Raw genomic sequence first — 13,798 nt, 5'->3', positions numbered from 1 at the left:
AAAAATGTTCTCTCAAAATCCCATGACTGCGTGTGTGTGTTTGTGTCCTCAGGTGGACAGCGACACTATCTGGAATGAGGTCCACTCGTCCAGCGCGGCTCGTCTGGCCGTCGGCTCGGTGGTGGAGCTCGTCTTCAAAGTAGCATCAGCAGAACTGAAGGTGAGTCGAGTTGAAGTCAGGGCTGTTTGGTGGGCTTTATTTTTAGGGATTGGCAAGACTTAAGGAAGTGCATTTGTCACGTCTGTGTGGCTTTTATTTGTGGGTAATTCTGTGTGTGCTCAGTAACATTTTTAAGATGGAGCCAACATGAAACAAGGCTCAGATGGACCCTGCTGAGATAAATTCTTGACTAGAACTTGGAGGGATATCAGGGTGACTGCCTTGTTCCGTTTTCCAGTCGAGTAAATTATTACACAGTGTCTTCATGGAGAGAACGAGGCAGAGCAAATGGGCGATCACGTAAATGTTTATTTGCAAATATTCCTCATTGCTGTGGCTCCAAACACCTCAGGAGAAGGGGAAACCTCCTTCCAGCTCTTTCCAGCCCAAAGTCTCGTTAGCACCTCTCAGACAGACATCCCCACCCCCGTCATGCTTTGCCCACCAGCCAGCCTTCCTGTGTCTGTGGCAATGGCTGCTTACTGTTTGAACCCAGCAGGGAGGCCCGGCGCGCTGGCACTGCAAATGCCAACAGTCCTCGCTAACAGGCCTGTTTTATTGGTGTTACACCACAGCCACCTGCAGAGCAGCCGTCGCACTTAGTGTTAGCTAGCTGTGCTAGCGTTTAATGCCTTTTCTTCATGCAGGCGTTATTACTTTAGAGAAATAATGGTCTGGTCCGTCTATATAGTACATTGTGTGATCGGTAATTATCAGAGTTTAAAAGGAAAATCAGATGGATCTCACACCTCGGGAGGAAAAATACAAAACTCAGCTGAATCGTGACCAGCGTGGATTTTGCTTCAGCTGGGGTTAAAGTGCACGAGTATCGACTTGCCCTCAGCTTAACCTGATCTTAACACATACATGCACACACACATTTGCACACACATGCCTGCGCACATACAGATGGTCCTCTGAGGATCCTCCGCAGCCAAATGACCAAATTCCACCTGCAGCAACAACTCTCTGAACTCCACAGAACGCCATAAATCTGCTCCACACACACTCACACACTCACACTTCTGTCTCTCCATCTGTTGCTTTCTATTTCTCTCCCCCGTTTCTATTTTAATCCATTGTTATTTTCCCTCTGCATAGTGAAACACTCCACCTTCCTGCCCCTCATACACCTACGTACATACTGTATAATGCAGCGTGCATTAGCCGAGTGTCTTCAGACCAGCTGAGGCAGTTGTCTCTACAATAAACTCCCGACTGGCTGCTAATCCGAGGCAGCTGACTCAACATCATTAGTCCAGCTTGCCTCGCTCTACATCAGCCCGAACATCTATCTAATGTCCCCACATAGCAGTGGGAGCCCCCAAAACAGTTGCTGTGAGTCCCTCAGGTCCCTGCCTTAACAAAGCTCCCCTTAATTGACCCGATGTACGCATCTGTTTCTCCGTGTGTGTATTGAGTTATTCTTCCTGTTAGGAACTGTTTTAAATCTCCAGCTAAGGCACGGTGACATTTTTTTCAAGGGTTAATGGTGCTGAAAGGAAGTTTGGTACTGATGGATGTAAAGTTATGATAAATAAATACAATTTGCTTTTAATTTATGTTGTGTTAAGTTATTTTTTTGAGGTGTTGGTGTTGTAATCACATCAAGGCAAAGACACTGAATGTGAAAGCAAGAAAAATCTGTGAACGTCATCTGACCACTCAGACTGTGATCGGTTTATGCACAGTAAATGAAACGTGCTGTGTGTGAAGGATTTTTGTTTTCTCCCTGACAGAACGGTTTCGCTGTAGTTCGACCACCTGGACATCACGCAGAAGAGAGCACGCCTATGTAAGTTAATGTCTCCCCGCCCTAATTTTTCCCTTAAATTCAATTCCCTCCAGAAAATGAATTCTCCTCACATTCCTCCCTCGTCACTGCTCTTCAGAAGCTTTCTTAGCATCGTCCTTGTAGACAACTTAGAGTCAGTGATGTTTAATTCCTGTTCATGAGCATTTTAAAGCTTCTACCTGACTTCTGAATGGCAGACACAAATGTGTTGTCCTCAGTTTGAGAAACACTTTTAATGTCATGATTGTATTCAGTGTCTTCTCTCTCTCTGTCTGTACTTCAGGGGGTTCTGTTACTTCAACTCGGTTGCGATAGCCGCCAAGCTCCTGCAGCAGAGGCTCAATGTCAGTAAAATCCTCATCGTGGACTGGGTGAGTTTCACACACAAGTTTAAGTAAAGTAATCTGTTGTTTTCTTTTTTGTTTTTTCAGAAAAGTTTGTAAATGGAAATCTCAATGAATAGATTCATCATGTGATAAAAGCCTAATGTTTTATTAACTACAGAAGAAATAACTTCTTCTACTTTGAATTAAGAGAAAATATTACCACAAGGGCTCATCGTCTGTTTATTATTGTCTTGATCCATCAAGTAGTTGCTTTTTCTGTAAAGATGCCAGAAAATACTGAAAAATGTTGATCAGTGTTTCCTAAAGTTCAAGATGACGTGCTTAAATGTCTTGTTTTGCCCACAAACAAAAAAAAAAACAGATATTCATTTTCTACCGAAGCAGAAAATATTCGCTTCACAACCAATAGATTGATTCATTAAACATTGCAGCTCTAATTACCACATCTATTTTTAGTTGACCATTAATCTGGAAGTTGTGCCCCTGTGCATTGGTGTGTATTTCATTTTTGTGGTATCAGTTTTCATAGTCTTCAGCGGATCATTCCTATTTGTTTTTTGTCCCCTGACTCATGATTTGGTCCAGACTTTTAACAAAAAATCATTTCCAGATTTTTTTTGTTTTTTTCCAAGCATCAGTCACCTTGTTTTGCCCACAAACAAGATATAAACAAACATTATTGCTGCATTTTTTAAATTTGCCCTTCAAGGATCAGTCATCTTGTTTTGCTCACATCCTTCCCATTTTTTTTCCACAAGTAGTCAAAAGGTCAACTTTGCACAAACCATCTGATAACTTGAAAGCAGACTCCCGTTTAATATGCCAAGTATTTTTATTGTCCTAAGTGATAAACCTTTGGGGTTTTATGAGCCTGTGGCTTTTGCTTCAGCACCTCCTCAGGAAGAAAATATTGCCTCTTGACTATGAAGCTATAACAATATCAAAATCATCTGTATTTTTTCTGTTCTCTTCATTGTTTTCATAATGTGAGGGATACCGACCATTAGACCCAATGTTGGTGGCAGTTAAACATCCTACTTGTTGTCTTAAAATTTTATTTTTAGAAATGCAGGATTTAATGTAGAATGATCCACAATCAAACCTGGGAATACATGAGACCGCTGCATCCACAACACTGTGTTTTGTTATGTGATGAGATGACAAAAAGGGCTTAAAATATCATCTATTTAGGTCAGACACTGGCCCCTTTTTTCTAAAGAGACGGAGTAATTTATAAGAAGGTATGACAAAGCCCCAGTCGTGTCTCGGCGCTCTCCTCCTCAGTGGCGTCCCCGGCCGGTCATGGCCATTTCCAAAAGCCTTTGAAGGGCCTTTTCATTTCCTCTCTGTCTGTCGCAGGGGGACTTTCAACGCAGCCAGCAAACTCATTGTCATGCCACTGTGCCTCCAGCCAACAGGGACATTTTTAGGATGAGTGTATTAAAGCATTCTTGGTATACAGACAATGAGGTCATTTAATTGATGTTGTGAAGTCGAGTGTTTTATTGAATCCTGCTGACCATCTCTTTCTGACATCACAGCAGACGGCAGCTGAGGGACAGACATGACTGTCTGGCCGTATTGTAGTCGGTCTAAACATCCTTCACTTGGTCTTAGTGAAGGTGAAGGAGTTCATGAATCTTCTGAGGTGCTTTTGGTGATAAGATGGCCTCTGTTATGTCTGTTAGGTTGATATTGAGCCACAGGAGTCAAAGGATATGATTAGAATACTGTTGTAACCTTTCTTAATCACTAATTTTCCCCTAACCTCTCTCTTTATAATGTTCCCAGGATGTTCACCACGGTAATGGCACCCAGCAGGCCTTCTACGCAGACCCCAGCGTTCTCTACCTGTCACTGCATCGCTACGATGACGGGAACTTCTTCCCTGGCAGTGGAGCACCTGATGAGGTAGGAAGGACAGTTTATCTAACATCACTGTGTTGGTGTTGCTCCAGGACCATTATCACAACTGACCAATGAGGGACAAAGGCCACACAAGAAGCAGAGACTAGAGTTTGAATCCGGTGTGGAACTTTTTCATGTAGCGTAGACTTATTTAAAGTCTTAGTTGATTTTTTTTTTTTTTATTTTCCGTTTTTGGGAGCAGTTTGTTTGGGTTTCAGCAACAAATCTTCTCGATTAGGTTCAGAAAAAGATGGTTCACAACTTTGGCCACTTGTTGGAAAAGCTCGCTTCTCCCATGTGCATGTTCCTCAGGTCTTTTCCATCCTGAGTCATAAAGCCATGACACAAACTTGAGGAATCAGCTGCGATGATGGTCCTGGAACCACATTAATTATGATGTTTTAGGAACAGAACGAAACTCGCCAATATCAGATCGTGCTGGAAAAGGAACAGCAGTCCGTCTCCTCGCCCTGAATTTATGCAGACACAGTAAGTATGCATTTCAAAGTAAAGTCTTGCTTTAATGTGTGTCGCAGGTGGGCAGCGGAGCAGGCGTGGGCTTCAACGTGAACATGGCCTTCACAGGAGGACTGGAGCCTCCCATGGGTGATGCAGATTACCTGGCTGCTTTTAGGTGAGACAGCGATATCACCTGCTACTTCAGAGAGAGTCTGTGACTGAATGATCTAGTTCCCTGTGATGCTGTGCAGTGCATAGTTCGACAAATGATCTATTGGCGGCCGTTGAGTAGGAATGAAGCTTCCCTTCATGCCAGGCCTGATTTCTATTAGGTCCACCTTCTTGAGCTATTTATAACCTCAACACACACATGCACACACACTGACACAGCTTGAAAGGCCTAAAAGTGTACCGGCATGGATTGAGCGCAGACATGTACATGTCTCGTACACATATCTGCTTCATACAGCTGGTAAGGGTGCAGGTCTGGATTGGTTCCAGGGCTCTTTGAAGATGAACCCTGTGTTAGCGACCGTGTGTCCATCTGGCCCGACCCGACACATCAAACTGACAGAACACTGTCTCCTCGCAGCTTTCAGCACGCAAGCTCCCGGAAGCACACCTCGACCCGTTAATGCAGCCCAGACCCCTGAGTGCTCCGGCTCGCTCTCTCATCCGTCCCTCCGCTGTTTTTCACCTTCTCGATGACAACCATTTAATATATAATAGAACATACTACAGATATTGTTTTTAATCATCACTGAGGCCTATAGCCAGCGCAGTATGACTCACACAAAAGTGCTATTTTTCTCCATCTATGTATATTCATACACAGAGCAGTTCCTCACATGAATGAAATCCCACTGATCGGTAATCTTATGACATAAACCTACATACAGCATCTAATACACTAATAGCAATCAATACTATACGAATATTTGAAAGGTTCAGTGAGTTAAGATGGATATAATACAGATCCTTCTGTATTTAACAGCAGTAGTTGAAGGCAGTGCACTGTACTGAAAAACAAATTCATACTCACTGTTCTTAAAGTGGTTCTCTCTGCTGCATCACATTACAAAAAACACAGGCTCTGGCAATAATTCCCATATTGCAGGTCAGTAGCATCTCTCATTAGACACTCACTGCCTCCTTAATGCCCCGTTCTTTCAAACACCACACCTTTAGTTTGTACTCCAGACTTTTGTTCTAATACTTTCAGTCTCAAGCCCAAGATGAGATAACCCAGATGACACTGTCAGGGTGGTTTCTGCACCTGAATGTTAGTTCAGGGTTGCATGCATCCATTTGAGTGAGTGCGCATGTGGAGCGGCTCTCGCTGTGTTTGTGTGCTCTGTTTATGTAATCGTAGCTTATTAAATCAGTGCTCTGGATGAGGTCCAAAGATTTAAAGTGAAGGAGAATGAGAGTTTGGGTGTGCATCACCTCAGACCCTGGCGCCGTTAATCCCCGGAGGCTGCCGCAGTATCGGGCAATTCATTGGCCCCACAGGACGGCGGCGAACCCGCCTCACAGCTCATGGATCTGCCGCACGCATGCACGCGTCTGTACCATGCTATACATGAATCAAAGTAGCACAGCTGCAGACACTGGAGAGTTGTTGGCGATGTGCATATAAATTGCACACAAGCTCAGAGGCCTGGGTCAAACTCACATGACGGTGCATAAATATGCAACGAAACACAGAGAAACAGACGTGCAGACGCTCGCACCTGCAGCTTTTACATTCAGTGCACTCACACATTTGCAACCTGCAGACGGAGACTTGTGCATTGACACTTGATACACACATCTCCCTTGCTCTCCTTCAGTCTCATTGTTTATCTGTGTGTTGTGGTCCTCTCTTTCCTCCTCCTCGGGAGGGGGGGATGCGTGCCTTGCAGCCGGCACCTTCCCATTCCTCCGCTGGCCTGTGCCACGTTGCATTTGCAGGGGATCAAGTCTGAACCTCCAGAAAGCACAGAGAAAAAAGATAAGAAAATTGGCCCTAATGAAAACCAGAAGCACCGTCTCCCTCTCTTTCTCTCTCTCTCTCTCTCTCTCCCTCTCTTTCTCTCTCTCTCTCTCTCTCTCTTTTCCTCTCTCTCTCCTCCTCCCTTCACTCCCTCTTCTGCCATGAACTTGGAAAGACGAGAGAGGAGGAGAATTAAACTTAATTCAAACCAGCTCTCCGCAGCGCCAGATGACAGGGCTTTGAAGTGTAAGTGTGCGTGTGTGAGTTTTTCGCTCTCTTATTCTCTCTCTCCTCTCCCGCTCTCGTCCACTTTTTTTTTTTTTTTTTTTTATGAACGGAGGGGGAAAGCCTTGAAGCTCTGCAGTTTAACCGTTTGTTGACTTGTTTCGATGAGCGCTGCTCCCTCTAAAGGACAGAGTCTGTGCTTTCATAAAATGGGTCTCACCTGGCCGTTAACTGCTCGGGTGAGGTTGAAACTCTTAACGACTCGTAGTTTGGAGGCTTTCCAGCCTTTTAACAATCACTGAGTACCTGTCAGTTAGCTGGTGATAATATTATCCGTGGTAAACACTGTCAGATTATATCTAGTAGTGATACATAGTGTTTTATGATATTAAGTAATGAGTTTTTCCTACTGTATATCAACAAAACAAACCACAGGAACTCATAATATTTTGAAATTTGAAAAGCCTTATCTGCAGCCTGTGGTCTGCCACTAATGCCACATTTCAGCCCCCTTGCTCTCTACGTTAGAAACTGGAAGCGCATTGGATCAGAAGGTATAATCAAGATGTGGAAAAGGATAAGTTAAGAGCTCGAGTAATTGGACAAAGATGAGTAGTCCCTGCAGAGGAAGTTTTCCTTGGCTCAACAGATTAGCATCATGCCGACACCTACTGCTGTATGAACCTGTGTGAGATGACTGTTGCAGAAATCTGAATGCACTCAACTCAAAATGGAAAAAAAGAAACAGCCTTCATGAGGTTTAGCCTGTTGTGTAGAGTGCAGTGGATGTTTGGAGATGTTGTGTGTGCACAGAGGCAGAAATGGTGCTCGCTGCCTTTTTGGCCGTGGCAGTGATGTTCCATGTTTTCTGTTTGAGTTTCTCTTCAAATGCATTTCTTTTTTCATGATACCCAACACTGACTTTCTTGCTTGCTTTTGGTGCTAAGATCCCCTTAACAACTGCAAGGTGGTCACTAATCTTCTCAGTCAAACAATATAAACAAAACAAGAATTGTGGGTTTGTATAATAGTTGGCAGACGTAATAATGAAAGTTTGGAGCAGGAATAATCACTGATGCAGACTCAGTTAATGCATTTTAGTCAGTATCACTCAGCCTGTGGAAAAGGTTTACTCACTCAGGTTTCTGAGAAAATAACCCTAAAGACGTCATACTTAGGAAGTGTATGATCCTGTGTTTTAGGAGCTTAAACCCAGCTGCATTGATTTTGACAACTCTTTTCCTTTAATCCCCAACTTTATGAATGATGGCGCTTAATAACCGCACAACATTCCCACAAACTTACTCATGCATGCAAACGCAGGCTCAGAACCAGCATTCCTCAGCTGACAGTGTGACACATGCACCTGTTGCCAGGTAAACCAAACAATACTAAAACAAAAGTTTCAACTGCATGTTTACTGGTGTGATTCTGCTCCGGCAGCGGCTCAGATCGCAACCTCTTCGCTCAGGATGTCCTGTAGCTAACAGCTCAGTCGTAAACTCTCCCCTCCCTTAATTAACAGAAGAGCTTTTTCATCTCCACATACATAGCCTCTGATTCACGCACTATTAGTCTTCCCTAAAACCACTGGTTTCCTTCATCCCAGTCTGCTAATTGATTACTGTGGGTTTGTATTTCCTTCGATGTCAGGGTATTATTCGAGGATGTGGGGGATGGAACTGATGACACCAGCAGTTTTTAAGCATCGTGACCAGAACTGTCTCTGTCTGTGTGTCTCTCAAGGTTGGAGGAGGGGGGACGGGGGAGCCCTCAGTAGTTAAAGTATCCTTGGCGGTCAAGGTTCCCCCCCCCCTGCGCCGTGTGTCAGCCCACATGCTCGCCTGTGGCCAACTCCCTTTAGTGTGGGGTCTTTTATGGTCCAAATGTTAATGGGCCAAGGCTGTGTGTGTTTGAGTGTGTGTGTGTGTGTGTGTGTGTGTGTGTGTGTGTGTGTGTGTGTGTAGGCGGAGACAGAGGCAGAAAACCTGTGAACATATACGATTAGCTCAGAAACTGAAGCTGGAAAATATGAACTTCCCTGAGCAGGGTGGTTGTTCATTTCACATGATTGTCTAGTTTGGGTCGTGGTAATGAAGTGTTGGTACAACGGATCACAGTTTCAGACACATTTTCACTTGCCGCGATGCCAATTTTCCTCTTTCATGTTTTGGTTCATTCATGTTTTCTTCTCATAGGTTCCTTGGGGCCTTTCCCCCGCTCATTTTCTCGCTCTCTGTATCTTTATCTCTCTCTCGCTCAACTTCTTCCATCCTATCCCTTCGTCTTCTTCTATTCCCTCATGACATTGCTCTCTGAAACATTGCCAGATGCACGCTAAAACACACAGTGACGCACGCACTCGGTGTACCCCTGCTGTCTGGGGCTACCAAAGAGCTCCCAACGCTACCTCCCGCCTCTCCCCCAGACAGCTGTGTGTACGTACGTGTGTTGTGTTGTGGTCGGGGGTGTGGTGTGCACAGTTAAGGGTTATAATTTGGTGGTGAATGAGAGATGGAAAAACCGGTGGCCTGCGGAGCTCGGGGCACGCTGCTCGCCCACAGCCAGCAAAACCAGCGCCGTGTTCTTGAGGTCGGCAAAGTACAGAGGACCTACGACGGAACCCTGTGGTACTCCGTCACTCGCAGACCTCGACAAAACACTGCATGGACAAAAAAACCAGACCCCCCCAAAAAAAAATTCCTGTGAGTGTGAGTGAATCAGAGAATAACTACTTTTGTCATCTGGGAAGTCCAACTATTATGAACTGTGTATAAACACCCTAAATCACATGAAACCAGATTACTGTGACAGGTTGTACTTTTAGATACAGTCAGCTAAGCTCTAGTGTGCCAACCCCGAGTTGTATAGACCAGTTGAATGATTCATTACTGATTCCTGATTAAAATATACCCTAATTGAATAAAAAAACAAACTCAATGTTTTGTAACTAACACTCGAATATTTTTTTTTTTTCTTTGAGCAAAACATAAATTACCTGGGTTATGTTTGGATTAATTACTGGATAAATAATATTTTCAGATTGCCCACCCGTCCATCCCATTCTATCTCAAGAAAGCGTTAAGGAAATTTCTTTGAATATACATTTGTACACTTGGACTCAAACATGAACTGATTAGGTTTCAGTGGCCAAAGTTCAAGATAATTGCGACCTCATGGCACCACAATTCTTACGAACCAATATCTCAGAAATGCACTTAGGGAATTTCTCCAGACTTACTTTAAATTGATTAAAAAATTACTATCCAACTTTACACAAATGTCTAATAAGATAAGATGATGAAGTTATGACATTTGATATCCAACAGGTCATAGGTTATATTCACTGTGACATCATAATGTTCTTCTAAAAATGATCTGCCTGTTATTCATCATTATTGCTCAGCAGCAGCAGCTTGATTAGTGCACGGAGGCATACAACCGCAAGGCGGTAATTCTATTTTTTTTTTTTCAAAAAGGTCACCATCTTAACCGGACTGGATTTTCCAGCCACAGCATGCAGTGAATCATTACACAGTACCCGACCGTTGATTGGATTTATGTGCATGACACATTGCACACAAGTACTCCCTCCCCGCCAGCTGTGTGTTAGATGAAGGTTGTACACAAACAGCCCTCATTCACCACACCCACCCAGTGTTAGAATTATCCTGCATACTTAACACACATACACACATGCAATTATATCTGTCCTTCCGCTTCTGCTTTTTACTTAAGGATGTTGTAGTGTATCGCTGCCTCCAAATTACCGAACTTTGCACGCTGTAATTTTCTCTGCCACACACGTACTGTAGATACAAACTCATTAGATGGATGTTTGCTTTGAAAACCATGAAAGGAAGAGAAGAGCCATAAAAGAAAGGAAAAAACACAGCGACTGATATACAGCAAAAAATGACATGTAGCATCTCCAGCTGGTTACACCATATACCACAATCACCATCACAGGGACAGTGAGCACACTTAAGGCATATCTCCAAATACATTTTTAATAGTAGTCCTCGTAAACTGAAGGAGTCATCTTTAAGCCGTCAGAGGTCACAGAGTTCACCAGTGGTCCTCTTTTATCCCTCAGAGGTGACAGAATTCACCGTGCAGCTATCGTTCATCATTCTTCTCAGTTAATATTTCCACAGTTTAACAATCTTTGGATGATTTGGCAGAAATGAAACTTTTGTAAAAAATGCTTAAGGTACGTGTAGCTTTATTGGGAGATGGAGCTTGGTGGTTACAGGGTCACTTCCTTTGACACAGTTACATACATTCAAAAGGAAAATGGGAGAAACAAATGAAAAAGCAAATTGTTTACTTTCACAGAGGAAATCTTCCATAATTTGAATATTTAAAAACTTGGCTCAGTAGACTCGCTAGTCTTGAATGAGTCTCAAGCATCAGTTTCTTATCTCTAAATGTAAATTTAACATGTAATACGAAGGAATTCTGCGTTAAAATGTCTGAAAATGACTCAACCTTCGTTACAGATTTTACTGGGTTGTGTATCTAAATTATCCCAAATGTTTCCAACAATGTTCAAACCCAGAGTAATCCACAAGTTAACTCAAGGTACTTGTTCCAGCCAGCAAAGCAAAATTGACAGCAGGATAATTTGTTATCACCTCCATTTCCCCTCCAGCTCCAGTCAGAAGAACACCTGACAATGCAGTTCACCTTTGTGGATCGCTACTGCTGTCAGGTTGATAAAGAGGAGCAAAGATGAATCAACATTTTTAAGTAAAAAAAAAAAGTAGTCTCTGAGCTCTTTCCAAGCAGAATCTGATGCCACTCCTAATGTTTATTCCTCCAGAAGGTCGGAGGTTTGGAGCAGCAAATGTATGTTTGTAGCCCAACATTGTAGATGTCACACTTGCGGCTGCAACAATAACATTTAATGAAATGCAGCGTGACTTTTTGATTTGCCTGCCTCAGGAAGATGTGACTCAACAGGGAGAGTTGGAAGGAGGACTGCACTTCAGCCAGCAGGACAAGATTTAACCTCACTCCTCACCAAGTTTTTCTGTGCTGCTAGTGTTTTTTAGACACTGAATCTGTCTCCACCATAAATACATTATTTTGTTGACATTTCTTCCTGTTTTTTTCTCCAGGACGGTGGTCATGCCCATTGCCAACGAGTTTGCCCCAGACGTGGTTCTGGTATCTTCAGGCTTTGATGCGGTAGACGGTCATGCCTCACCCCTGGGAGGATACAAACTGACAGCCAAATGTAAGTAGTGACCACAGCTACCCAGTTAATTACTCTCCTCTATGCCATATATTTAAAAAATACACATTTTAAGGCATGCTCTCCACTGTCCCACTCATGTAGTACATATTTTTTTTTGTCCGTGCTGCAACGCAGACCGACAGACACACAGAAAAGCTCAAACACACGCCTCGTGTTTATCTTGCGCTGTGACTTGTGTATTCAGATCGAGAACGCTGGCGTACCAACAAAGAACTTTTCTAAAACCACCCCGCAGATCTCAAATGAGAGCAGGGGTCTTGGGTTGTGAAGAAGGTTGATACGGGTGGTTTTGAGAGGATTGCATTTTGAGGGGACATGGGTAGAATTCAGGGAAGAGGAAAGTATGGCTGAATGCATATATTAAACCTCCCCTCCTCCTGAGAGGAAGACATCAAAGCCTGCGACCAAGCCTAAACGCAAAGCCGCATTTATTGAAATTAAACCTGGCTCATATTATGGCTTGTTTTCTGGCCCCCAGTAAATCCGCAGCACTCTCGCTTTTTTTTCTCCTCCTCTCTCTGATGCAGTCACCCCCCTTCCTCATCCATGCCCAAAGCCCCCTTTTTCTCTTTTTTCTTTGATCGATATCCAAAAAGGAAGTTAGGGCTTGAACATCAGTGCTCCCCCCATCTCAACTCTTTTTTTTTTCTTTCCCCTCGCTCTCTCTCTTTCTCTGCCTTCTCTTTCGCTGTCATTTCCTGTGTGTCCAGGCTTTGGCTACCTGACCAGGCAGCTGATGAGTCTGGCAGGCGGTCGGGTGGTGCTTGCCCTAGAGGGGGGTCACGACCTCACAGCCATATGTGATGCCTCCGAAGCCTGCGTCTCTGCTCTGCTTGGCAATGAGGTAAGATGAGAGCCCTGAGGAGGGACAATTACTGCCAAAATATCCACATAAATTACTATCAAAACAACCCTGAGCAAGGCACTTGGATTTGACAAATACTCTCAAAATTATGGACTCAATCTATGGCAGATTAAATATGATGGGAGCTAAATGCATATTGTTTAGGAGGCAACAAGCACTTTTGTGGTGCAGGAATCAACTATCCTAAAGATGTAGCTCCAAAGAGAATGTCCTGAAAGATCCCATGTGGCATTTATATGCTATGGTCTTAAACTTAAAATATTTTCCCTTTGACTGACATTAAAAGGACAATACATTGTGTTGTTTGATACTAGAGGTAATCTTGAATTGTTCGTCTCCTGTCTGTGATCATAGATAGACCTCCAACACAACAGTGGATGCGATTATGAGCTGTATTTAAAGATATAATATGGAACGTTTCTGCATCAAAATGTCTAGACCTTTGTTAAATCTTGAGTTTTTTTACTTTCCTCATCTCAAGTGTTTCCAACAATATTAAAAGTCAGAAAATCTGTAATCTCACCCAAGGTAGCCGTGCCACTGTAACAACCACACACAATAACAGTGCAGGACAATGATTCTATAGCCTCCTTATGTAGATATGTGAAGTTAAAAATACAGGACAAGCTTGTACATTCCTTTGACAAAAGTGCTCCTTTATCTTCGCCAAAACCATTTTTCCCTCCACGTTCTCTTACGCTCTCCCCACAATTCCAAGAGGAAGTCAACACCTCGCACACACACACGCAACACGCAGACAGACACACGCACAAACACGTCAGGGGGAGAGGATTTCCAGGC

At 43.5% G+C, this 13,798-nt stretch overlaps 1 protein-coding gene across 7 annotated transcripts in view; it reads left to right on the top strand.

The window, feature by feature from the left end:
* The window catches only part of hdac4 (histone deacetylase 4), a 138,178-nt gene that overhangs the window by 109,527 nt on the left and 14,853 nt on the right, over window positions 1-13,798 (top strand). For all 7 annotated transcript variants that reach the window (XM_037109490.1, XM_037109489.1, XM_037109491.1 and 4 more), the window contains 7 exons: window positions 53-160; window positions 1,900-1,955; window positions 2,239-2,326; window positions 4,094-4,213; window positions 4,747-4,844; window positions 11,993-12,111; window positions 12,843-12,976. In XM_037109490.1, the coding sequence (XP_036965385.1) occupies window positions 53-160; window positions 1,900-1,955; window positions 2,239-2,326; window positions 4,094-4,213; window positions 4,747-4,844; window positions 11,993-12,111; window positions 12,843-12,976 (723 nt within the window). The remainder of the gene's footprint in view (window positions 1-52; window positions 161-1,899; window positions 1,956-2,238; window positions 2,327-4,093; window positions 4,214-4,746; window positions 4,845-11,992; window positions 12,112-12,842; window positions 12,977-13,798) is intronic.

Source organism: Acanthopagrus latus, chromosome 9 (assembly GCF_904848185.1).
Source record: "Acanthopagrus latus isolate v.2019 chromosome 9, fAcaLat1.1, whole genome shotgun sequence".
Lineage (NCBI taxonomy): Eukaryota > Metazoa > Chordata > Actinopteri > Spariformes > Sparidae > Acanthopagrus > Acanthopagrus latus.
The sequence above is the reverse complement of the archived record's forward strand: the minus strand, read 5'-3'. Positions and strand labels throughout refer to the sequence as shown.